Source organism: Salmo trutta, chromosome 25 (assembly GCF_901001165.1).
Source record: "Salmo trutta chromosome 25, fSalTru1.1, whole genome shotgun sequence".
NCBI classification, from domain to species: Eukaryota; Metazoa; Chordata; class Actinopteri; order Salmoniformes; family Salmonidae; genus Salmo; species Salmo trutta.
The window spans coordinates 777589-803748 of record NC_042981.1 but is presented as its reverse complement, the minus strand read 5'-3'; the positions used below and the strand labels follow the sequence as shown (position 1 = coordinate 803748).

Genomic DNA, 26160 nt, shown 5'->3' with positions numbered 1-26160 from the left:
GGAGAGGAGAGTGATGGAGAGGAGAGGGGAGGAGAGTGATGGACAGGGGAGGAGAGTGATGGACAGGGGAGGAGAGTGATGGACAGGAGAGGAGAGTGATGGAGAGGAGAGGAGAGTGATGGAGAGGAGAGGAGGGTGATGGAGAGGAGAGGAGAGTGATGGAGAGGAGAGTGATGGAGAGGAGAGGAGGGTGATGGAGAGGAGAGGAGGGTGATGGAGAGGAGGGTGATGGAGAGGACAGGAGGGTGATGGAGAGGAGGGTGATGGAGAGGAGAGGAGGGTGATGGAGAGGACAGGAGAGGAGGGTGATGGAGAGGACAGGAGAGGAGGGTGATGGAGAGAGGATAGGAGAGGAGAGTGATGGAGAGGAGAGGAGGGTGATGGAGAGAGGACAGGAGAGGAGGGTGATGGAGAGAGGAGGGTGATGGAGAGAGGAGGGTGATGGAGAGAGGAGGGTGATGGAGAGGACAGGGGATGAGAGTGATGGAGAGAGGACAGGAGAGGAGGGTGATGGAGAGAGGAGGGTGATGGAGAGAGGAGGGTGATGGAGAGAGGAGGGTGATGGAGAGAGGAGGGTGATGGAGAGGACAGGAGAGGAGGGTGATGGAGAGAGGAGGGTGATGGAGAGAGGAGGGTGATGGAGAGAGGAGGGTGATGGAGAGAGGACAGGGGAGGAGGGTGATGGAGAGAGGACAGGGGAGGAGGGTGATGGAGAGAGGAGGGTGATGGAGAGAGGACAGGAGAGGAGGGTGATGGAGAGAGGAGAGTAATGGAGAGGACAGGGGAGGAGAGGAGGGTGATGGAGAGGACAGGGGAGGAGAGGAGAGTGATGGAGAGAGGAGGGTGATGGAGAGAGGACCGGAGAGGAGAGTTCTCTCCTGTCCTCTCTCGATCCCGCAAGTGAAGAAGCCATATGTGGAGGTCCTGGGTTGGCGTGGTAACACGTGGTTGTGAGGCCGGTTGGACGTACTACCAAATTCTCTAAAACAACTTTGGAGGCGGCTTATGTTAGAGAAATGAACATTAAATTCTCTGGCAACAGATCTGGTGGACATTCCTGCAGTCAGCATGCCAATTGCAAACTCCCTCAAATCTTGAGACATCTGTGGCATTGTGTTGTGTGACAAAACTGCACATTTTAGAGTGGCCTTTTATTGTCCCCGGCACAAGGTGCACCTGTGTAATGATCATGTTGTTTAACCAGCAGGTAGCCTAGTGGTTAGAGCGTTGGACCAGTAACCGAAAGGTTGCTAGATTGAATCCCCGAGCTGACAAGGTAAAAATCTATCGTTCTGCCCCTGAACAAGGCAGTTAACCCACTGTCCCTAGGCTGTCATTGTAAATAAGAATTTGTTCTTAACTGACTTTCCTTGTTAAATAAAGGTGTAAAATAGTTCAGCTTCTTGATAAGCCGCACCTGTCAGGTGGATGGATTATCTTTCGAAGGTGAAATGCTCACTAACAGGGATGTAAACACATTTGTGCAAAACATTATAGAAAATTAGCTTTTTGTTCATATGGAACATTTCTGGAATCTTTAATTTCAACTCGTGAAACATGGGACCAACACTTTACATGTTGCGTTTTATATTGTTGTTCAGTGTAGTTTTAGTGGAGCTATTCTTTTCTGCATTCTCTCTCTCTCTCTCTCTCTCTCTGTCTCTCTCTGTCTCTCTCTGTCTCTCTCTGTCTCTCTCTCTCTCTGTCTCTCTCTCTGTCTCTCTGTCTCTCTGTCTCTCTCTCTCTCTGTCTCTCTGTCTCTCTGTCTCTCTCTCTCTCTCTGTCTCTCTCTGTCTCTCTCTCTCTCTCTGTCTCTCTCTCTGTCTCTCTGTCTCTCTCTCTCTCTGTCTCTCTGTCTCTCTGTCTCTCTCTCTCTCTCTCTCTCTCTCTGTCTCTCTCTCTCTCTCTCTGTCTCTCTCTCTCTCTCTGTCTCTCTCTCTGTCTCTCTCTCTCTCTCTGTCTCTCTCTCTCTCTCTGTCTCTCTCTCTCTCTCTGTCTCTCTCTCTCTCTCTGTCTCTGTCTCTCTCGCTGTCTCTCTCTCTGTCTCTCTCTCTCTCTCTCTGTCTCTCTCTCTCTCTCTCTCTCGCTGTCTCTCTCTGTCTCTCTCTCTCTCTCTCTGTCTCTCTCTCTGTCTCTCTCTCTCTCTCTGCAGCCATAACTTTCTCCAGGTGCTCCCCACGTTGCTATATTTTCATTGTGCAGGGCGCGGCTCTCCTCTTCTGCTGCCTGGTCGGGGAGGGCAGAGGAGAGAATGGAGCAGAACAGCAACACACCAGCATGTAACCAGGGCTGCTTGCTGTTGCATGGTTACAACCAGACACTCTCTCTCATTGGCTCAGAACCTGAAGAGGTGCTCCTTGATTGGCTAAGTGAGGAGCGGAGTTGTGGTGTGATTGGTTGTGGCTGGAGGCAGGCTGCTGTGATTGGTCTAGGTGAATGATAGGGGCTCCTTGGAGACTGTGCCGGTGTAAACATGCTGGGTACTATTCTTCAATGGAGCTGAAGACTGTTCAGCCCTAACTCTCGCTCTCTCTCTGTGTGTCTGTTAAACAGCGAGCCCTAACTCTCGTGAACTGCTCTCTCTGGGTCTCTGTTAAACAGCGAGCCCTAACTCTCGTGAACTGCTCTCTCTGTGTGTCTGTTAAACAGCGAGCCCTAACTCTCATGAACTGCTCTCTCTGGGTCTCTGTTAAACAGCGAGCCCTAACTCTCGCTCTCTCTCTGTGTGTCTGTTAACCTCTCTGGGCTATGTGGGACGATTTCGTCCCACCTACGTAACAGCCACTTCAATCCAGTGGCGCGATTTTTGAATCGTTAGAAATGCTATAACTTCAATTTCTCAAACATATGACTATTTCACAGCTATTTAAAGACAAGAATCTCGTTAATCTAACCCCACTGTCCGATTTCAAAAAGGCTTTACAACAAAAGCAAAACATTAGATTATGTCAGCAGAGTACCCAGCCAGAAATAATCACACAGCCATTTTTCAAGCTAGCATATCATGTCACATAAACCCAAACCATATCTAAATGCAGCACTAACCTTTGATGATCTTCATCAGATGACACACCTAGGACATTGTGTTATACAATACATGCATGTCTGTTCAATCAAGTTCATATTTATATCAAAAAACAGCTTTTTGCATTAGCATGTGACGTTCAGAAAACGCATAACCCCCGGCAAACTTCCGTTGAATTTACTAACAGTTTGCTAAATTACTCACGATAAACGTTCACAAAAAGCATAACAATTATTTTAAGAATTATAGATACATTACTCCTCTATGCACTCGATATGTCCGATTTTAAAATAGCTTTTCGGATGAAGCACATTTTGCAATAATCTAAGTACATAGCCCGGCATTACAGGGCTAGCTATTTAGATACCCACCCAGGTCAGCATCCACCAAAATCACATTTCCTATAAGAAAAATGTTCTTACCTTGCTTGTTCTTCATCAGAATACACTGCCAGGACTTCTACTTCAATAACAAATGTTGGTTTGGTCCCAAATAATCCATCGTTATGTTCCAACAGCGACGTTTTGTTCGTGAGTTCTAGAATGCTTCTTCGCGGTGTCGCGCATGGCGCATTGGCGTGTCAAAAATGTCTAAATATTCCATTACCGTACTTCGAAGCATGTCAACCGCTGTTTAAAACCAATTTTTATGCCATTTATGTCATAGAGAAGTGTTAATATTCCGACCGGGAGTATGCATTGAGCCTAAACAGCCGAATAAAATTTCTCCTCAGAAGCGACTCATGCACGCGCATCATTGAAAGGTCCTCCGAGCATCCACTTACAAAAGGCGATAATATATTTCAACCTGAGGTTCCCTCGTAAACCTTCAGTTATTTCGCGGGCTCTGAGAGCCTATTGGAGCCCTGGGAATTGTCACGTTACAGCTAAGATCCTTACTTTTCAATAAAAAGAGGTAAGACGCACGACTCCTTGTCAGACAGGGTACTTCCTGCTTGAAGCCTTGTCAGGTTTTTGCCTGCCATAGGAGTTCTGTTATACTCACAGACACCATTCAAACAGTTTTAGAAAATTCAGAGTGTTTTCTATCCAAACCTGAACAATAATATGCATATTCTAGCTTCTGAGTTGGTGTAGGAGGCAGTTAAAAATGGGAACATATTTTTTCCAAAAATTCTCAATACTGCCCCCTATACCAAAGAGGTTAAACAGCGAGCCCTAACTCTCGCTCTCTCTGTGTGTGTCTCTGTTAAACAGCGAGCCCTAACTCTTGTGAACTGCTCTCTCTCTGGGTCTCTGTTAAACAGCGAGCCCTAACTCTCGCTCTCTCTCTGTGTGTCTGTTAAACAGCGAGCCCTAACTCTCATGAACTGCTCTCTCTCTGTGTGTGTCTCTGTTAAACAGCGAGCCCTAACTCTCATGAACTGCTCTCTCTCTCTGTGTGTGTCTCTGTTAAACAGCGAGCCCTAACTCTCATGAACTGCTCTCTCTCTGTGTGTGTCTCTGTTAAACAGCGAGCCCTAACTCTCATGAACTGCTATCTCTGTGTGTGTGTCTCTGTTTACCAGCTCTGGTCTGTCTGTGTGGACACTTGACTTGACGTCTCTCTGAGTACCTCTGTTCTGTGTTTCTGTGGAGAGGAGCGTGGCTAATTGGCGCTCTGTGTTGGCTCAGACAGCACTATTGTGAAACTTGGAAAATAGTACAGCGTGGCACATTTCTCATTCAATACTGTATGTAGTGACTATTATTATTAGTTACCCTGACGTTGTGGCTCTAGGACCCATTATTATTAGTTATCCTGACGTTGTGGCTCTAGGACCCATTATTAATAGTTACCCTGACGTTGTGGCTCTAGGACCCATTATTAATAGTTATCCTGACGTTGTGGCTCTAGGACCCATTATTATTAGTTATCCTGACGTTGTGGCTCTAGGACCCATTATTATTATTATTAGTTACCCTGACGTTGTGGCTCTAGGACCCATTATTATTAGTTACCCTGACGTTGTGGCTCTAGGACCCATTATTATTAGTTACCCTGACGTTGTGGCTCTAGGACCTGACGTTGTGGCTCTAGGACCCATTATTATTAGTTACCCTGACGTTGTGGCTCTAGGACCCATTATTATTAGTTACCCTGACGTTGTGGCTCTAGGACCCATTATTATTAGTTACCCTGACGTTGTGGCTCTAGGACCCATAGTTACCTACCCTGACGTTGTGGCTCTAGACCCATTATTTATTATTAGTTTATCCTGACGTTGTGGCTCTAGGACCCATTATTAATAGTTATCCTGACGTTGTGGCTCTAGGACCCATTATTATTATTATTAGTTACCCTGACGTTGTGGCTCTAGGACCCATTATTAATAGTTATCCTGACGTTGTGGCTCTAGGACCCATTATTATTATTATTAGTTACCCTGACGTTGTGGCTCTAGGACTCATTATTATTAGTTATCCTGACGTTGTGGCTCTAGGACCCATTATTATTAGTTACCCTGACGTTGTGGCTCTAGGACTCATTATTAATAGTTACCCTGACGTTGTGGCTCTAGGACCTGACGTTGTGGCTCTAGGACCCATTATTATTAGTTATCCTGACGTTGTGGCTCTAGGACCCATTATTATTAGTTACCCTGACGTTGTGGCTCTAGGACCCATTATTATTAGTTACCCTGACGTTGTGGCTCTAGGACCCATTATTAATAGTTATCCTGACGTTGTGGCTCTAGGACCCATTATTATTAGTTATCCTGACGTTGTGGCTCTAGGACCCATTATTAATAGTTATCCTGACGTTGTGGCTCTAGGACCCATTATTATTAGTTATCCTGACGTTGTGGCTCTAGGACCCATTATTAAAAGTTATCCTGACGTTGTGGCTCTAGGACCCATTATTAATAGTTATCCTGACGTTGTGGCTCTAGGACCCATTATTATTAGTTATCCTGACGTTGTGGCTCTAGGACCCATTATTATTATTAGTTATCCTGACGTTGTGGCTCTAGGACCCATTATTAATAGTTACCCTGACGTTGTGGCTCTAGGACCCATTATTAATAGTTACCCTGACGTTGTGGCTCTAGGACCCATTATTATTAGTTACCCTGACGTTGTGGCTCTAGGACCCATTATTATTAGTTACCCTGACGTTGTGGCTCTAGGACCCATTATTATTATTATTAGTTACCCTGACGTTGTGGCTCTAGGACCCATTATTATTAGTTATCCTGACGTTGTGGCTCTAGGACCCATTATTATTAGTTACCCTGACGTTGTGGCTCTAGGACCCATTATTAATAGTTATCCTGACGTTGTGGCTCTAGGACCCATTATTATTAGTTATCCTGACGTTGTGGCTCTAGGACCCATTATTATTATTATTAGTTATCCTGACGTTGTGGCTCTAGGACCCATTATTATTAGTTATCCTGACGTTGTGGCTCTAGGACCCATTATTATTAGTTACCCTGACGTTGTGGCTCTAGGACCCATTATTATTATTAGTTATCCTGACGACGTGGCTCTAGGACCCATTATTATTAGTTACCCTGACGTTGTGGCTCTAGGACCCATTATTAATAGTTACCCTGACGTTGTGGCTCTAGGACCCATTATTATTAGTTACCCTGACGTTGTGGCTCTAGGACCCATTATTAATAGTTATCCTGACGTTGTGGCTCTAGGACCCATTATTATTAGTTACCCTGACGTTGTGGCTCTAGGACCCATTATTATTAGTTACCCTGACGTTGTGGCTCTAGGACCCATTATTATTAGTTATCCTGACGTTGTGGCTCTAGGAACCATTATTATTATTATTATTAGTTATCCTGACGTTGTGGCTCTAGGACTCATTATTATTAGTTACCCTGACGTTGTGGCTCTAGGACCCATTATTATTAGTTATCCTGACGTTGTGGTTCTAGGACCCATTATTATTAGTTACCCTGACGTTGTGGCTCTAGGACTCATTATTATTAGTTATCCTGACGTTGTGGCTCTAGGACCCATTATTATTATTATTAGTTACCCTGACGTTGTGGCTCTAGGACCCATTATTATTAGTTACCCTGACGTTGTGGCTCTAGGACCCATTATTATTATTAGTTACCCTGACGTTGTGGCTCTAGGACCCATTATTATTAGTTACCCTGACGTTGTGGCTCTAGGACCCATTATTATTATTAGTTACCCTGACGTTGTGGCTCTAGGACCCATTATTATTAGTTACCCTGACGTTGTGGCTCTAGGACCCATTATTATTATTAGTTACCCTGACGTTGTGGCTCTAGGACCCATTATTATTATTAGTTACCCTGACGTTGTGGCTCTAGGACCCATTATTAATAGTTACCCTGACGTTGTGGCTCTAGGACCCATTATTAATAGTTACCCTGACGTTGTGGCTCTAGGACCCATTATTAATAGTTATCCTGACGTTGTGGCTCTAGGACCCATTATTATTATTATTAGTTATCCTGACGTTGTGGCTCTAGGACCCATTATTATTATTATTAGTTACCCTGACGTTGTGCCCCCCCCCCCCCACGGGCCCTAGTCAAAGGGGCAGTAGGTCGGCTAGCTGTTAAGAGCATTGGGCCAGTAGTGGCGCAGCGGTCTAAGGCAATGCATATCAGTGCTAGATGCGTCACTACAGACCCTGGTTCGATTCCAGGCTGTATCACAACCGGCCGTGAATGGAAGTCCCGTAGTGGCGGCGCACAATTGGGTCCGGGTTTGGCTGGGGTAGGTCGTCATTGTAAATAAGAATTTGTTCTTAACTGACTTGCCTAGTTAAATAAAATAAATCAGATATAAAAAAAAGTAAGGGAAAGGTTGCTGGTTCAATTCCCAGAGCCGACTAGGTGGAAAAACCTATTGATGTGCCTTTTGAGCAAGACTCTTTACCCTGATTTCTCCTGTACAGGAGCGTCTGCTAAATGACTTCCATGTAAATATCAACAGTAGGTCACTGTATAGGGATTAGGGTCCCATTTGGGACACGTTCTTCTCCTCTGTTCTATATTCAGTGTCTAAGGGGGGCGTGGCCTGCGCAGTCACCCCCGTCCAGCTTCCTGTGTCTCAGAATGCCTACTGCTTAGCAACAACCAATCAGCCTAATATTTTTTGGCAGAGATGTGCAGCCAATCGTGTGCACGTGAAAGCAAGCTTGTTTGGTGCTGGAGCGTTACGATTGGCTGTTGCTGTAGACAGCGTGGTGGTATAAATGAAAACAGATTGTGAGAGAGTTGATTTAAAAAGAAAACAACATGTGTTAGCCTAATTATGTAAAGCAGTCCTGTGTCAGCTTTGTGGATAATAACGTTGTCTTATCAGCACCACACTGGTCCGATGTACAAGTTGTAGGGAAACACTGTAAACAGTGTGCTGAGTGGATATGGCTGTTTCCTCTCCTAGCTGTCTGTAGAGCAGGCTTTTGTATAAAATATATATATATATCTTTTTAGGCTATTAATTAATAACATACCAGTGGATGGAAATACATTTGACCGGTCATGCTTGTTGGTCTGTTGGTCATTTGCATAATTTAGTGGAATTAAATTGCCGCGTGTAGTTTCCTTAGTCGTTATGATTCTTATTGATCACACGTCACAGGATATACAGCCTGAGTGGTCAAACTGTCAGACTGCTGAGAGCTCCTCCTGCTACAGCTCCTCCTCCTGCTACAGCTCCTCCTGCTGCTGCAGCTCCTCCTGCTGCTGCAGCTCCTCCTCCTGCTACAGCTCCTCCTCCTGCTACAGCTCCTCCAGCTCCTCCTGCTGCTGCAGCTCCTCCTGCTGCTGCAGCTCCTCCTGCTGCTGCAGCTCCTCCTGCTGCTGCAGCTCCTGCTACAGCTCCTCCTCCTGCTGCTACAGCTCCTCCTCCTGCTACGGCTCCTCCTGCTGCTACAGCTCCTCCTCCTGCTACGGCTCCTCCTCCTGCTACGGCTCCTCCTCCTGCTGCTACAGCTCCTCCTCCTGCTACGGCTCCTCCTGCTGCTTCTACAGCTCCTCCTCCTGCTACGGCTCCTCCTGCTACGGCTCCTCCTGCTACGGCTCCTCCTGCTGCTGCAGCTCCTTTCCTCCTGCTACAGCTCCTCCTCCTGCTGCTACAGCTCCTCCTCCTGCTGCTACAGCTCCTCCTCCTGCTACGGCTCCTCTTCCTGCTACGGCTCCTCCTCCTGCTGCTACAGCTCCTGCTGCTGCTACAGCTCCTCCTCCTCCTGCTGCTACGGCTCCTCCTGCTGCTACGGCTCCTCCTGCTGCTACGGCTCCTCCTGCTGCTACGGCTCCTCCTGCTGCTACGGCTCCTCCTCCTCCTCCTGCTACGGCTCCTCCTGCTGCTGCTACGGCTCCTCCTGCTGCTACTACGGCTCCTCCTGCTGCTGCTACGGCTCCTCTTCCTGCTGCTACGGCTCCTCTTCCTGCTGCTACAGCTCCTCCTCCTGCTGCTACAGCTCCTCCTCCTGCTGCTACAGCTCCTCCTCCTGCTGCTACAGCTCCTCCTGCTACAGCTCCTCCTGCTACAGCTCCTGCTGCTACAGCTCCTCCTCCTGCTACAGGTCCTCCTCCTGCTACGGCTCCTCCTCCTGCTGCTACGGCTCCTCCTCCTGCTGCTACGGCTCCTCCTCCTGCTGCTACGGCCCTCCTCCTGCTGCTACAGCTCCTCCTGCTTCTGCTGCTACGGCTCCTCCTGCTTCTGCTACAGCTGCTGCTACAGCTCCTCCTCCTGCTGCTACAGCTCCTCCTCCTGCTGCTACGGCTCCTCCTCCTGCTGCTACGGCTCCTCCTCCTGCTGCTGCGGCTCCTCCTGCTGCTGCGGCTCCTCCTGCTGCTGCGGCTCCTCCTGCTGCTGCGGCTCCTCCTGCTGCTGCTACGGCTCCTCCTCCTGCTGCTACGGCTCCTCTTCCTGCTGCTACGGCTCCTCTTCCTGCTGCTACGGCTCCTCCTCCTGCTGCTACAGCTCCTCCTCCTGCTGCTACAGCTCCTCCTCCTGCTGCTACAGCTCCTCCTGCTACAGCTCCTCCTGCTGCTACAGCTCCTGCTGCTACAGCTTATCCTCCTGCTACAGGTCCTCCTCCTGCTACAGGTCCTCCTCCTGCTACGGCTCCTCCTCCTGCTACGGCTCCTCCTCCTGCTACGGCTCTTCCTCCTGCTACGGCTCCTCCTCCTGCTGCTGCGTCTCCTCCTGCTGCTGCGTCTCCTCCTGCTGCTGCGTCTCCTCCTGCTGCTGCGGCTCCTCCTGCTGCTGCGTCTCCTCCTGCTGCTGCGGCTCCTCCTGCTGCTGCGGCTCCTCCTGCTGCTGCGGCTCCCCTTGCTGCTACGGCTCCTCCTGCTGCTACGGCTCCTCCCGCTGCTACGGCTCCTCCCGCTGCTACGGCTCCTCCCGCTGCTACGGCTCCTCCCGCTACAGCTCCTGCTGCAGCTCCTCCTCCTGCTGCAGCTCCTCCTCCTGCTGCGGCTCCTCCTCCTGCTGCGGCTCCTCCTGCTGCTGCGGCTCCTCCTGCTGCTACGGCCCCTCCTCCTGCTGCGGCTCCTCCTCCTGCTGCGGCTCCTCCTCCTGCTGCGGCTCCTCCTCCTGCTACGGCTCCTCCTGCTGCTACGGCTCCTCTTGCTGCAACGGCTCCTCCTGCTGCTACAGCTCCTCCTGCTGCTACAGCTCCTCCTCCTGCTACAGCTCCTCCTGCTGCTAGGGCTCCTCCTGCTGCTACAGCTCCTCCTGCTGCTACGGCTCCTCCTGCTGCTACAGCTCCTCCTGCTGCTACAGCTCCTCCAATCATTGCGCAACAATTCTAAATGCAATCTCGTATTTAAAACAGTTTTGATGGCAGCGATTTAAAAATAGCTAATTTATTTCTCAACTGGTTATTGAAGCTTGTTCCCTATTAGCCTTTCAAGTGCTTAGGCAATGGTAGGCAGGCTATCAGCACGTCAAGAACCACTTTGCAATGAGCTGGAGGCAGTATGCATTTTGAAAACGTATGCTTAATAGGTTGAAACCTTAACATTTTACTTCATATTATGAGGCATGTCTTAACTTGCTTCAAAGTAGCAAAGCCAAAATCTGACCATAGAAACGTGGTGGCAGTTATTTTATAAAGACTTCCATATGCCATTGAAACCAGTATTTTTCTCATTTTCGATTGGATTTCAAATCAACTTTCTTTCATTGTCCAGCAGCCAATGGCACAATCCTAGTCATATTAGCCCCATGCTAGTTGATGATAATCCTAGTCATATTAGCCCCCATGCTAGTTGATGATAATCCTAGTCATATTAGCAACCCATGCTAGTTGATGATAATCCTAGTCATATTAGCCCCCCATGATAGTTGATGATAATCCTATTCATATTAGCCCCCATGCTAGTTGTTGATAATCCTAGTCATATTAGCAACCCATGCTAGTTGATGATAATCCTAGTCATATTAGCAACCCATGCTAGTTGATGATAATCCTAGTCATATTAGCAACCCATGCTAGTTGATGATAATCCTAGTCATATTAGCAACCCATGCTAGTTGATGATAATCCTAGTCAGAGGGTGTGTTTTTAAACAGAGGGTGTGTTTTTAAACAGACAGCCCACTGGTCTAGCTGCAGGCTACTCTTCACTCTATTGCCTTTCAACTGTTTATGTGTTGGCGTAAGCCTGTCTCTCTGTGTGTGTGTGTGTGTGTGGTGTGTGTGTGTGTGTGTGTTGTGTGTGTGCTGTTGTGTGTGTGTGTGTGTGTGTGTGTGTGTGTGTGTGTGTGTGTGTGTGTGTGTGTGTGTGTGTGTGTGTGTGTGTGGTAAGGGAGGGCTGTATCTGCAGAGAGACCCATTAACTCACTCTGATCTGACTAATAGGTGGATAAATCCACTGATCTGACTAATAGGTGGATAAATCCCCTGATCTGACTAATAGGTGGATAAATCCCCTGATCTGACTAATAGGTGGATAAATTCTCCTCTGATGCTGTGCGACTGCAGGTGGTGTAGGTATTAACCAGGGTCTCCCCTTTTTCCCCAGCCCTCTGGTGATCATCAGTACTCTGGACGGTCGTATCTCAGCTCTAGACCCCTACAACCAGGGACGCAAACAGTGGGACCTGGACGTAGGGTCAGGATGTCTGGTCTCATCCAGCCTCAGCAAACCAGAGGTAACCTATGACATCACCTATCACCTATGACATCACCTATCACCTATGACATCACCTATCACCTATGACATCACCTATCACCTATGACATCACCTATCACCTATGACATCACCTTTAACATATAGCCTATTACATATAACCTATGACAACCTATGACCTAACCTATAGCCTATGACCTAACCTATAGCCTATGACCTAACCTATAACATAACATATAGCTTATAGCCTATTACATATAACCTATGACAACCTATGACCTAACCTATAGCCTATGACCTAACCTATAGCCTATGACCTAACCTATAACATATAGCCTATGACATAACCTAACCTATGACATGACATACAACCTATGACATAGCCTATGACATAACATATAGCCTGTGACGTAACATATAACCTGTGACCTAACCTATGACAACCTATGACATAACATATAACCTATAGCTTTTGACATAACATATAGCCTATGACATAACCTATGACATAACCTATGACACAACCTATAACTTTAATAAGCATTTCGCTACACTTACACATGGTTAGCAGATGTTATTGCATGTGACCAATACAATTTGAGTTGAACCTATGACCTATAACATAACATATAACCTATGACATAACATGTCACTTTTTGACAACATATCACCTGTGACATAACCTATAACCTGTGACATAACATATACCGTATAGCCTGTGACATAACATATAACCTATAGCCTGTGACATAACATATAACCTAATTACAAATGACTAAATGTAAATTATATAACCTATGACATAACTTATGACATAACCTGTTACATAACACAACCTATAACCTGGGACATAACATATCACCTATACCCTATGACATAACATATAACCTATGACGTAACATATAACCTATGACATATAACCTATGACCTATAACCTGTGACATAACCTTTAACCTGTGACATAACATATGACCTATAACCTATGAAAAGATGGCGCCAAAGAACATGGCTGAAGTTTTACATTCTCCCAACCAATTGTGCTATTTTGTTATTTTTTTGCGTTTTCTGTAACTTATTTTATACATAATGTTGCTGCTACCGTCTCTTATGACCGAAAATAACTTCTGGACATCAGAACAGCGATTACTCACCACGGACTGGAAGAAACCTTTTCCTTTAACGAGTCTGACGAGAAGGATATCCTGCTTTCACTGGAACAGGCCCAGATCCACACATATCCTGCTTTCACTGGAACAGGCCCAGATCCACACATATCCTGTTTTCACTGGAACAGGCCCAGATCCACACACATCCTGCTTTCACTGGAACAGGCCCAGATCCACACATATCCTGCTTTCACTGGAACAGGCCCAGATCCACACACATCCTGCTTTCACTGGAACAGGCCCAGATCCACACATATCCTGCTTTCACTGGAACAGGCCCAGATCCACACATATCCTGCTTTCACTGGAACAGGCCCAGATCCACACACATCCTGCTTTCACTGGAACAGGCCCAGATCCACACACATCCTGCTTTCACTGGAACAGGCCCAGATCCACACACATCCTGCTTTCACTGGAACAGGCCCAGATCCACACATATCCTGCTTTCACTGGAACAGGCCCAGATCCACACATATCCTGCTTTCACTGGAACAGGCCCAGATCCACACACATCCTGCTTTCACTGGAACAGGCCCAGATCCACACATATCCTGCTTTCACTGGAACAGGCCCAGATCCACACACATCCTGCTTTCACTGGAACAGGCCCAGATCCACACATATCCTGCTTTCACTGGAACAGGCCCAGATCCACACATATCCTGCTTTCACTGGAACAGGCCCAGATCCACACACATCCTGCTTTCACTGGAACAGGCCCAGATCCACACATATCCTGCTTTCACTGGAACAGGCCCAGATCCACACACATCCTGCTTTCACTGGAACAGGCCCAGATCCACACATATCCTGCTTTCACTGGAACAGGCCCAGATCCACACATATCCTGCTTTCACTGGAACAGGCCCAGATCCACACACATCCTGCTTTCACTGGAACAGGCCCAGATCACACACATCCTGCTTTCACTGGAACAGGCCCAGATCCACACACATCCTGCTTTCACTGGAACAGGCCCAGATCCACACATCTGCTACTACAGGCCAGATCAACAACTGCTTTCACTGGAACAGGCCCAGATCCACACACATCCTGCTTTCACTGGAACAGGCCCAGATCCACACACATCCTGCTTTCACTGGAACAGGCCCAGATCCACACACATCCTGCTTTCACTGGAACAGGCCCAGATCCACACATATCCTGCTTTCACTGGAACAGGCCCAGATCCACACACATCCTGCTTTCACTGGAACAGGCCCAGATCCACACACATCCTGCTTTCACTGGAACAGGCCCAGATCCACACACATCCTGCTTTCACTGGAACAGGCCCAGATCCACACACCATCCTGCTTTCACTGGAACAGGCCCAGATCCACACACATCCTGCTTTCACTGGAACAGGCCCAGATCCACACATATCCTGCTTTCACTGGAACAGGCCCAGATCCACACACATCCTGCTTTCACTGGAACAGGCCCAGATCCACACATATCCTGCTTTCACTGGAACAGGCCCAGATCCACACATATCCTGCTTTCACTGGAACAGGCCCAGATCCACACCCATCCTGCTTTCACTGGAACAGGCCCAGATCCACACATATTCTGCTTTCACTGGAACAGGCCCAGATCCACACACATCCTGCTTTCACTGGAACAGGCCCAGATCCACACACATCCTGCTTTCACTGGAACAGGCCCAGATCCACACATATCCTGCTTTCACTGGAACAGGCCCAGATCCACAACATCCTGCTTTCACTGGAACAGGCCCAGATCCACACACATCCTGCTTTCACTGGAACAGGCCCAGATCCACACACATCCTGCTTTCACTGGAACAGGCCCAGATCCACACACATCCTGCTTTCACTGGAACAGGCCCAGATCCACACACATCCTGCTTTCACTGGAAACAGGCCCAGATCCACACATCATCCTGCTTTCACTGGAACAGGCCCAGATCCACACACATCCTGCTTTCACTGGAACAGGCCCAGATCCACACATATCCTGCTTTCACTGGAACAGGCCCAGATCCACACACATCCTGCTTTCACTGGAACAGGCCCAGATCCACACACATCCTGCTTTCACTGGAACAGGCCCAGATCCACACATATCCTGCTTTCACTGGAACAGGCCCAGATCCACACACATCCTGCTTTCACTGGAACAGGACCCAGATCCACACACATCCTGCTTTTCACTGGAACAGGCCCAGATCCACACACATCCTGCTTTCACTGGAACAGGCCCAGATCCACACACATCCTGCTTTCACTGGAACAGGCCCAGATCCACACATATCCTGCTTTCACTGGAACAGGCCCAGATCCACACATATCCTGCTTTCACTGGAACAGGCCCAGATCCACACATATCCTGCTTTCACTGGAACAGGCCCAGATCCACACCTTTTGCGTGAAGAAAAGACACCGGAAAAGGGGACGGAGATCGGGCATCACTCTGAAAATCCAGAGGCGAGCGAGTAAACTCCCACTGCCTTCCATTCTTCTCACTAACGGGCAATCATTGGACAATAAAATGGACGACCTACGATTAAGATTATCCTACCAACGTGGACATTTTAAAAAACTGTAACATCTTATGTTTCACCTAGACGTGGCTGAACAAAGATACGGACAATATAGGGCAAGTAGGATTTTCCATGCACCCGGCAGAACAGAGACGCTACCTCTGGTAAGACGAGGGGTGGGGGTGTGTGTCTTTTTGTCAATAACACCTGGTGCGCGATGTCTAATATTAAAGAAGTCTCGAGGTATTGCTCGCCTGAGGTAGAGTACCTTATAATAAGCTGTAGACCACACTATCTACCAAGAGAGTTCTCATCTGTATTATTTGTAGCCGTCTATTTACCACCACAAAACGAAGCTGGCACTAAGACCGCTCTCAACCAACTCGATAAGGCCATAAGCAAAGAAGAAAATGCTCACCCAGAAGCGGCGCTCCTAGTGACCGAGGACTTTAATACAGAGAAACTTATCAGTTTTACCAAATTTTTACCAGCGTGTCACATGTGCAACCGGTGGGGAAAAAAATCCTAGACCACCTTTACTCCACACACAGAGATGCATACAAAGCTCTCCCTCGCCCTCCATTTGGCAAATCTGACCATAATTCTATCCTCCTGATTCCTGCTTACAAGCTAAAACTAAAGCAGGAAGTACCAGTGACTCGCTCAATACGGAAGTGGTCAGATGACGTGGATGCTAAACTACAGGACTGGTTTGCAGCACAGACTGGAATATGTTCCGTGATTCAACCAATGGCATTGAGGAGTACACCACCTCAGTCATCGGCTTCATCAATAATTGCATAGACGACGTCGTCCCCACAGTGACTGTACGTAGACATCCCAACCAGAAGCCATGGATTACAGGCAACATCCGCATCGAGCTAAAGGCTAGAGCTGCCACTTTCAAGGAGCGGGAGACTAATCCAGACACTTATAAGAAATCCCACTATGCCCTCAGACGAACCATCAAACAAGCAAAGCGTCAATACAGGATTAAGATTGAATCCTACTACACCAGCTCTGAGGCTCGTCGGATGTGGCAGGGCTTGAAAACTATTACGGACTACAAAGGGAAACCCAGACACGAGCTGCCCAGTGACGCGAGCCTACCAGACTAGCTAAATGCCTTTTATGCTCGCTTCGAGGCAAGCAACACTGAAGCATGCACGAGAGCACCAGCTGTTCTGGATGACTGTGTGATAATGCTCTCGGTAGCCGATGTGAACAACACCTTTAAACAGCTCAACATTCACAAAGACGCGGGGACAGACGGATTACCAGGACGTGTCCTCAAAGCATACGCTAACCAACTGTCAAGTGTCTTCGCTGACATTTTCAACCTCTCCCTGACCGAGTCTGTAATACCTACATGTTTCAAGTGGACCACTATAGTCCTTGTGCCCAAGGAAGCGAAGGTAACTCTCTAAATGATTACCGCTCCGTGGCACTCATGTCGGTAGCCATGAAGTGCTTTGAAAGGCTGGTCATGGCTCACGTTGACAGCATCCTCCCGGACACCCTAGACCCAGTCCAGTTGGCATACCACCCCAACAGATCCACAGATGATGCCGTCTCTATTGCACTTCACTCTGCCCTTTCCCACCTGGACAAAAGAAACACCTATGTGAGAATGCTATTCATTGACTACAGCTCAGCGTTCAACACCATAGTGCCCTCAAAGCTCATCACTAAGCTAAGGACCCTGGGACAGAACACTTCCCTCTGCAACTGGATCCTAGACTTCCTGACGGGCCACCCCCAGGTGGTAAGGGTAGGTAACAACACATCTGCCACGCTGATCCTCAACACAGGGGCCCCTCAGGGGTGTGTACTTAGTCCCCTCCTGTACTCCCTGTTCACCCACGACTGCGTGGCCAAACCCGACTCCAACACCATCATTCAGTTTGCAGATGACACAACAGTGGTAGGGCTGATCACCGACAACGATGAGACGGCCTATAGGGAGGAGGTCAGAGAACTGGCAGTGTGGTGTCAGGACAACAACCTCTCCCTCAATGTGAGCAAGACAACAGGAGATGATTGTGGACTACAGGAAAAGGAGGGCCGAACAAGCCCCCATTAACATCGACGGGGCAGTAGTGGAGCGGGTCGATAGCTTCAATTTCATTGGTGTCCACATCACCAACAAACCATCATGGTCCAAACATACCAAGACAGTCGTGAAGAGGGCACGACAAAACCTTTTTCCCCTCAGGAGACTGAAAAGATTTGGCATGGGTCCCCAGAACCCCTCAAAAGGTTCTACAGCTGCACCATCGAGAGCATCCTGAACGGTTGCATCACTGCCTGGTATGGCAACTGCTCGATATCTGACCATAAGGCACTACAGAGGTTTGTGCGAACGGCCCAACACCTCACTGGGGCCAAGCTTTCTGACATCCAGGACCTCTATACTAAACGGTGTCAGAGGAAAGCCCATAAAATTGTCAGAGACTCCAGTCACCCAAGTCGTAGACTGTTCTCTCTGCTACCACACGGCAAGCGGTACCGGAGCGCCAATTCTAAGACCAAAAGGCTCCTGAACAGCTTCTACCCCCAAACCATAAGACTGCTGAACAATTAATAAAATTGCCACCAGACAATTTAGATTGACCCCCCCCCCCCCCCTTTGTACACTAGCTGTTTGTTTGTTACCTATGTATGGATTACCTCAACTAGCCTGTACCCCCGCACACTAACTCGGTACCGGTGCCCCCTGTATATAGTCTCCACATTGACTCTGTACCGGTACCCCCCCTGTATATAGTCTCCACATTGACTCTGTACCGGTACCCCCTGTATATAGGCTCCACATTGACTCTGTACCGGTACCCCCTGTATATAGCCTCCACATTGACTCTGTACCGGTAACCCCCCTGTATATAGTCTCCACATTGACTCCTGTACCGGTACCCCCTGTATATAGCCTCCACATTGACTCTGTACCGGTACACCCCTGTATATAGCCTCCACATTGACTCTGTACCGGTAACCCCCTGTATATAGCCTCCACATTGACTCTGTACGGTACCCCCTGTATATAGCCTCCACATTGACTCTGTACCGGTACCCCCTGTATATAGCCTCCACATTGACTCTGTACCGGTACCCCCTGTATATAGCCTCCACATTGACTCTGTACCGGTAACCCCTGTATGTAGCCTCCACATTGACTCTGTACCGGTAACCCCTGTATATAGCCTCCACACTGACTCGGTACCGGTAGCCCCTGTATATAGCCTCCACATTGACTCTGTACCGGTACCCCCTGTATATAGCCTCCACATTGACTCTGTACCGGTACCCCTGTATATAGCTCCACATTGACTCTGTACCGGTACCCCTGTATATAGCCTCCACATTGACTCTGTACCGGTACCCCTTGTATATAGCCTCCACATTGACTCTCTACCGGTGCCCCCTGTATGTAGCCTCCACATTGACTCTGTACCGGTGCCCCCTGTATATAGCCTCCACACTGACTCCCTACCCTCTGTATATAGCCTCCACACTGACTCTGTACCGGTGCCCCCTGTATATAGCCTCCACATTGACTCTGTACCGGTACCCCCTGTATATAGCCTCCACATTGACTCTGTACCGGTACCCCCTGTATATAGCCTCCACATTGACTCTGTACCGGTACCCCCTGTATATAGCCTCCACATTGACTCTTGTACCGGTACCCCCTGTATATACCCTCCACATTGACTCTGTACCGGTACCCCCTGTATGTAGCCTCCACATTGACTCTGTACCGGTACCCCCTGTATGTAGCCTCCACATTGACTCTGTACCGGTACCCCTGTATGTAGCCTCCACATTGACTCTGTACCGGTACCCCCTGTATGTAGCCTCCACATTGACTCCCCCCCCCTGTAACGGTACCCCTGTATGTAGCCTCACATTGACTCTGTACCGGTGCCCCTGTATATAGCCTCCACATTGACTCTGTACCGGTACCCCCTGTATATAGCCTCCACATTGACTCTGTACCGGTACCCCTGTATATAGCATCCACATTGACTCTGTACCGGTACCCCTGTATATAGCCTCCACATTGACTCTGTACCGGTACCCCTGCATATAGCCTACACATTGACTCTGTACCGGTACCCCCTGTATATAGCCTCCACATTGACTCTGTACCGGTACCCCCTGCATATAGCCTACACATTGACTCTGTACCGGTACCCCCTGTATATAGCCTCCACATTGACTCTGTACCGGTACCTCCTGTATATAGCCTCCACATTGACTCTGTACCGGTACCCCTGTATATAGCTCCACATTGACTCTGTACCGGTACCCCTGTATATAGCCTCCACATTGACTCGTACCGGTACCCCTGTATATAGCCTCCACATTGACTCTGTACCGGTACCCCCTGTATATAGCCTCCACATTGACTCTTTACCGAAACCTTGTATAAGCCTCCACATTGACTCTGTACGGTACCCCCTGTATATAGCCTCCACATTGACTCTGTACCGGTACCCCTGTATATAGCCTCCACATTGACTCTGTACCGGTACCCCTGTATATAGCCTCACATTGACTCTGTACCGGTACCCCTGTATATAGCCTCCACATTGACTCTGTACCGGTACCCCTGTATATAGCCTCCACATTGACTCTGTACCGGTACCCCCTGTATATAGCCTCCACATTGACTCTGTACCGGTACCCCTGTATAGCCTCCACATTGACTCTGTACCGGTACCCCCTGTATATAGCCTCCACATGACTCTGTACCGGTACCCCTGTATATAGCCTCACATTGACTCTGTACCGGTACCCCCTGTATATAGCCTCCACATTGACTCTGTACCAGTACCCCTGTATATAGCCTCCACATTGACTCTGTACCGGTACCCCCTGTATATAGCCTCCACATTGACTCTGTACCAGTACCCCTGTATATAGTCTCCACATTGACTCTGTACGGTACCCCCTGTATATAGCCTCCACATTGACTCTGTACCAGTAACCCCTGTATATAGCCTCCACATGACTCTGTACCGGTACCCCCTGTATATAGCCTCCACATTGACTCTGTACCGGTACCCCTGTATATAGCCTCCACATTGACTCTGTACCGGTACCCCCTGTATATAGCCTCCACATTGACTTGTACCGGTACCCCCTGTATATAGCCTCCACATTGACTCTGTACCGGTACCCCCTGTATATAGCCTCCACATTGACTCTGTACCGGTACCCCCTGTATATAGCCTCCACATTGACTCTGTACCGGTACCCCCTGTATATAGCCTCCACATTGACTCTGTACCGGTACCCCTGTATATAGCCTCCACATTGACTCTGTACCGGTACCCCCTGTATATAGCCTCCACATTGACTCTGTACCGGTACCCCCTGTATATAGCCTCCACATTGACTCTGTACCGGTACCCCCTTTATATAGCCTCCACATTGACTCTGTACCGGTACCCCCTGTATATAGCCTCACATTGACTCTGTACCGGTACCCCTGTATATAGCCTCCACATTGACTCTGTACCGGTACCCCCTGTATATAGCCTCCACATTGACTCTGTACCGGTAACCCCTGTATGTAGCCTCCACATTGACTCTGTACCGGTAACCCCTGTATATAGCCTCCACACTGACTCGGTACCGGTAGCCCCTGTATATAGCCTCCACATTGACTCTGTACCGGTACCCCCTGTATATAGCCTCCACATTGACTCTGTACCGGTACCCCCTGTATATAGCCTCCACATTGACTCTGTACCGGTACCCCTGTATAGCCTCCACATTGACTCTGTACCGGTACCCCTTGTATATAGCCTCCACATTGACTCTGTACCGGTGCCCCCTGTATATAGCCTCCACACTGACTCCCTACCCTCTGTATATAGCCTCCACACTGACTCTGTACCGGTGCCCCCTGTATATAGCCTCCACATTGACTCTGTACCGGTACCCCCTGTATATAGCCTCCACATTGACTCTGTACCGGTACCCCCTGTATATAGCCTCCACATTGACTCTGTACCGGTACCCCCTGTATATAGCCTCCAACATTGACTCTGTACCGGTACCCCCTGTATGTAGCCTCCACATTGACTCTGTACCGGTACCCCCTGTATGTAGCCTCCACATTGACTCTGTACCGGTACCCCCTGTATGTAGCCTCCACATTGACTCTGTACCGGTACCCCCTGTATGTAGCCTCCACATTGACTCTGTACCGGTGCCCCCTGTATATAGCCTCCACATTGACTCTGTACCGGTACCCCCTGTATATAGCCTCCACATTGACTCTGTACCGGTACCCCCTGTATATAGCCTCCACATTGACTCTGTACCAGGTACCCCCCTGTATATAGCCTCCACATTGACTCTGTACCGGTACCCCCTGCATATAGCCTCCACATTGACTCTGTACCGGTACCCCCCTGTATATAGCCTCCACATTGACTCTGTACCGGTACCCCCTGTATATAGCCTCCACATTGACTCTGTACCGGTACCCCCTGCATATAGCCTACACATTGACTCTGTACTGGTACCCCCTGTATATAGCCTCCACATTGACTCTGTACCGGTACCTCCTGTATATAGCCTACTCATTGACTCTGTACCGGTACCCCCTGTATATAGCCTCCACATTGACTCTGTACCGGTACCCCCTGTATAAAGCCTCCACATTGACTCGGTACCGGTACCCCCTGTATATAGCCTCCACATTGACTCTGTACCGGTACCCCCTGTATATAGCCTCCACATTGACTCTGTACCGGTTCCCCCTGTATATAGCCTCCACATTGACTCTGTACCGGTACCCCCTGTATAAAGCCTCCACATTGACTCGGTACCGGTACCCCCTGTATATAGCCTCCACATTGACTCTGTACCGGTACCCCCTGTATATAGCCTCCACATTGACTCTTTACCGTAACACCTTGTATATAGCCTCCACATTGACTCTGTACCGGTAACCCCTGTATATAGCCTCCACATTGACTCTGTACCGGTACCCCCTGTATATAGCCTCCACATGACTCTGTACCGGTACCCCTGTATATAGCCTCCACATTGACTCTGTACCGGTACCCCCTGTTATATAGCCTCCACATTGACTCTGTACCGGTACCCCCTGTATATAGCCTCCACATTGACTCTGTACCGTACCCCCCTGTATATAGCCTCCACATTGACTCTGTACAGGTACCCCCTGTATATAGCCTCCACATTGACTCTGTACGGTTACCCCCTGTATATAGCCTCCACATTGACTCTGTACCGGTACCCCCTGTATATAGCCTCCACATTGACTCTGTACCAGTAACCCCTGTATAAGCCTCCACATTGGACTCTGTACCGGTACCCCCTGTATATAGCCTCCACATTGACTCTGTACCGGTACCCCCTGTATATAGCCTCCACATTGACTCTGTACCGGTACCCCCTGTATTAGCCTCCACATTGACTCTGTACCGGTACCCCCCTGTATATAGCCTCCACATTGACTCTGTACCGGTACCCCCTGTATAAGCCCTCCCACATTGACTCTGTACCGGTACCCCCTGTATATAGCCTCCACATTGACTCTGTACCGGTACCCCCTGTATTTAGCCTCCACATTGAACTTCTGTACCGGTTACCCCCTGTATATAGCCTCCACATTACCTCTGTACCGTAATCCCCTGTATATAGCCTCCACATTGACTCTGTACCGGTACCCCCTGTATATAGCCTCCACATTGACTCTGTACGGTACCCCCTGTATATAGCCTCCACATTGACTCTGTACCGGTACCCCCCTGTATATAGCCTCCACATTGACTCTGTACCGGTACCCCCTGTATATAGCCTCCACATTGACTCTGTACCGGTACCCCCTGTATACAGCCTCCACATTGACTCTGTACCGGTACCCCCTGTATATAGCCTCCACATTGACTCTGTACCGTAATCCCCTGTATATAGCCTCCACATTGACTCTGTACCGGTACCCCCTGTATATAGCCTCCACATTGACTCTCTACCGGTACCCCCTGTATATAGCCTCCACATTGACTCTGTACCGGTGCCCCCTGTATATAGCCTCCACATTGACTCTGTACCGGTACCCCCTGTATGTAGCCTCCACATTGACTCTGTACCGGTACCCCTGTATATAGCCTCCACATTGACTCTGTACCGGTACCCCCCTGTATATAGCCTCCACATTGACTCTGTACCGGTGCCCCCTGTGTATAGCCTCCACATTGACTCTGTACCGGTACCCCCTGTATATAGCCTCCACATTGACTCTGTACCGGTACCCCCTGTATATAGCCTCCACATTGACTCTGTACCGGCACCCCCTGTATATAGCCTCCACATTGACTCTGTACCGGTACCCCCTGTATATAGCCTCCACATTGACTCTGTTACCGGTACCCCCTGTATATAGCCTCCACATTGACTCTGTACCGTAACACCCTGTATATAGCCTCCACATTGACTCTGTACCGTAACACCCTGTATATAGCCTCCACATTGACTCTGTACCGGTACCCCCTGTATATAGCCTCCACATTGACTCTGTACCGGTAACCCCTGTATATAGTCTCCACATTGACTCTGTACCGGTACCCCCTGTATATAGCCTCCACATGACTCTGTACCGGTACCCCCCTGTATATAGCCTCCACATTGACTCTGTACCGGTTGTCCCCTGTATATAGCCTCCACCTTGACTCTGTACCGGTTGCCCCCTGTATATAGCCTCCACATTGACCTCTGTACCGGTACCCCCCCTGTACTATAGCCTCCACATTGACTCTGTACCGGTACCCCCTGTATATAGCCTCCACATGACTCTGTACCGGTGACCCCCTGTATATAGCCTCCACATTGACTCTGTACCGGTACACCCTGTATATAGCCTCCACATTGACTCTGTACCGGTACCCCCTGTATATAGCCTCCACATTGACTCTGTACCGGTGCCCCCTGTATTTAGCCTTATTATTGTTATTCTTATTGTGTTACTTTTATTATTACTTTTTATTTTAGTCTACTTAGTAAATATTTTCTTCTTCTTGAACTGCACTGTTGGTTAAGGGCTTGTAAATAAGCATTTCATGGTGAAGTCTACACTTGTTGTATTCGGCGTATGTGACAAATAAAATGTGGTTTGATGACATAATATAACATATAACCTGTGACATAACATATAACCTGTGGCATAACCTATAACCTGTGTTATAACCTATAACCTGTGGCATAACCTATAACCTGTGTTATAACCTATGACCTGTGGCATAACCAATGACCTGTGACATAACAAATAACCTGTGGCATAACATAACCTGTGGCATAACAAATAACTTATGACCAATAACCTGTGACATAACCTATGATATAACATATAACCTGTGACTAACCTGTGACAACCTATAACCTGTGACATAACCTATGACCTAAAACCTGTGACATGACCTATAACCTGTGACATGACCTATGCCCTGCAACCTGTGACATGACCTATAACCTGTGACATGACCTGTGGCCTATAGCCTATGACGTAACATATAACCTGTGACTTATAACATATAACCTATGATATAAAATATAACATTTAACCTATATCACATATAGCCTGTGACATAACATATAACCTGTGACATAACATATGACCTATAACATTTAACCTGTGACAATATATAACCTGTGACATGACCTATAACCTGTGACATGACCTATGACTTATAACCTGTGACATAACCTATGACCTGTGACATGACTTGTGACTTATAACCTGTGACATTACCTATGACCTATACCCTGTGACATAACGTATAACCTATACCCTGTGACATGACATGACATAGGTTATATGTTATAAGTTATGTCGTATAACCTATGACCTGTGACATAACATTTAACCTAATTGACAGAGTGAAAAAAAGGAAGCCTCTACAGAATAAAAATATTCCCAAACATGCATCCTGTTTGCAACAAGACACTAAAGTAATACTGCACAAAATGTTTCAAAGAAATTCACTTTTTGTCCTGAATACAAAGCGTTATGTTTGGGGCAAATCCAATACAATACATTACCGAGTACGACTCTCCATATTTTCAAGCATAGTGGTGGCTGCATCATGTTATGGGTATGCTTGTCATTGTTAAGGACTGGGGAGTTTTTTAGGATAAAAAGAAACGGAATAGAGCTAAGCACAGACAAAATCCTAGAAGAAAACCTGTTTCAATCTGCTTCCCACCAGACACTGGGAGATGAATTCACCTTTCAGCAGGACAATAACCTAAAACACAAGGCCAGATATACACTGGAGTTACTAAACAAGAAGACAGTGAATGTTCCTGAGGGGCCGAGTTACAGTTTTGACTTC

General features: G+C 48.2%; 1 protein-coding gene across 2 annotated transcripts in view; it reads left to right on the top strand.

Moving 5' to 3' along the window:
- eif2ak3 (eukaryotic translation initiation factor 2-alpha kinase 3) overlaps positions 1-26160 on the top strand; it is a 78931-nt gene that overhangs the window by 19113 nt on the left and 33658 nt on the right. For both annotated transcript variants that reach the window (XM_029712593.1, XM_029712592.1), the window contains exon 2: positions 12005-12134. In XM_029712593.1, coding sequence (XP_029568453.1) covers positions 12005-12134 — 130 coding nt within the window. The remainder of the gene's footprint in view (positions 1-12004; positions 12135-26160) is intronic.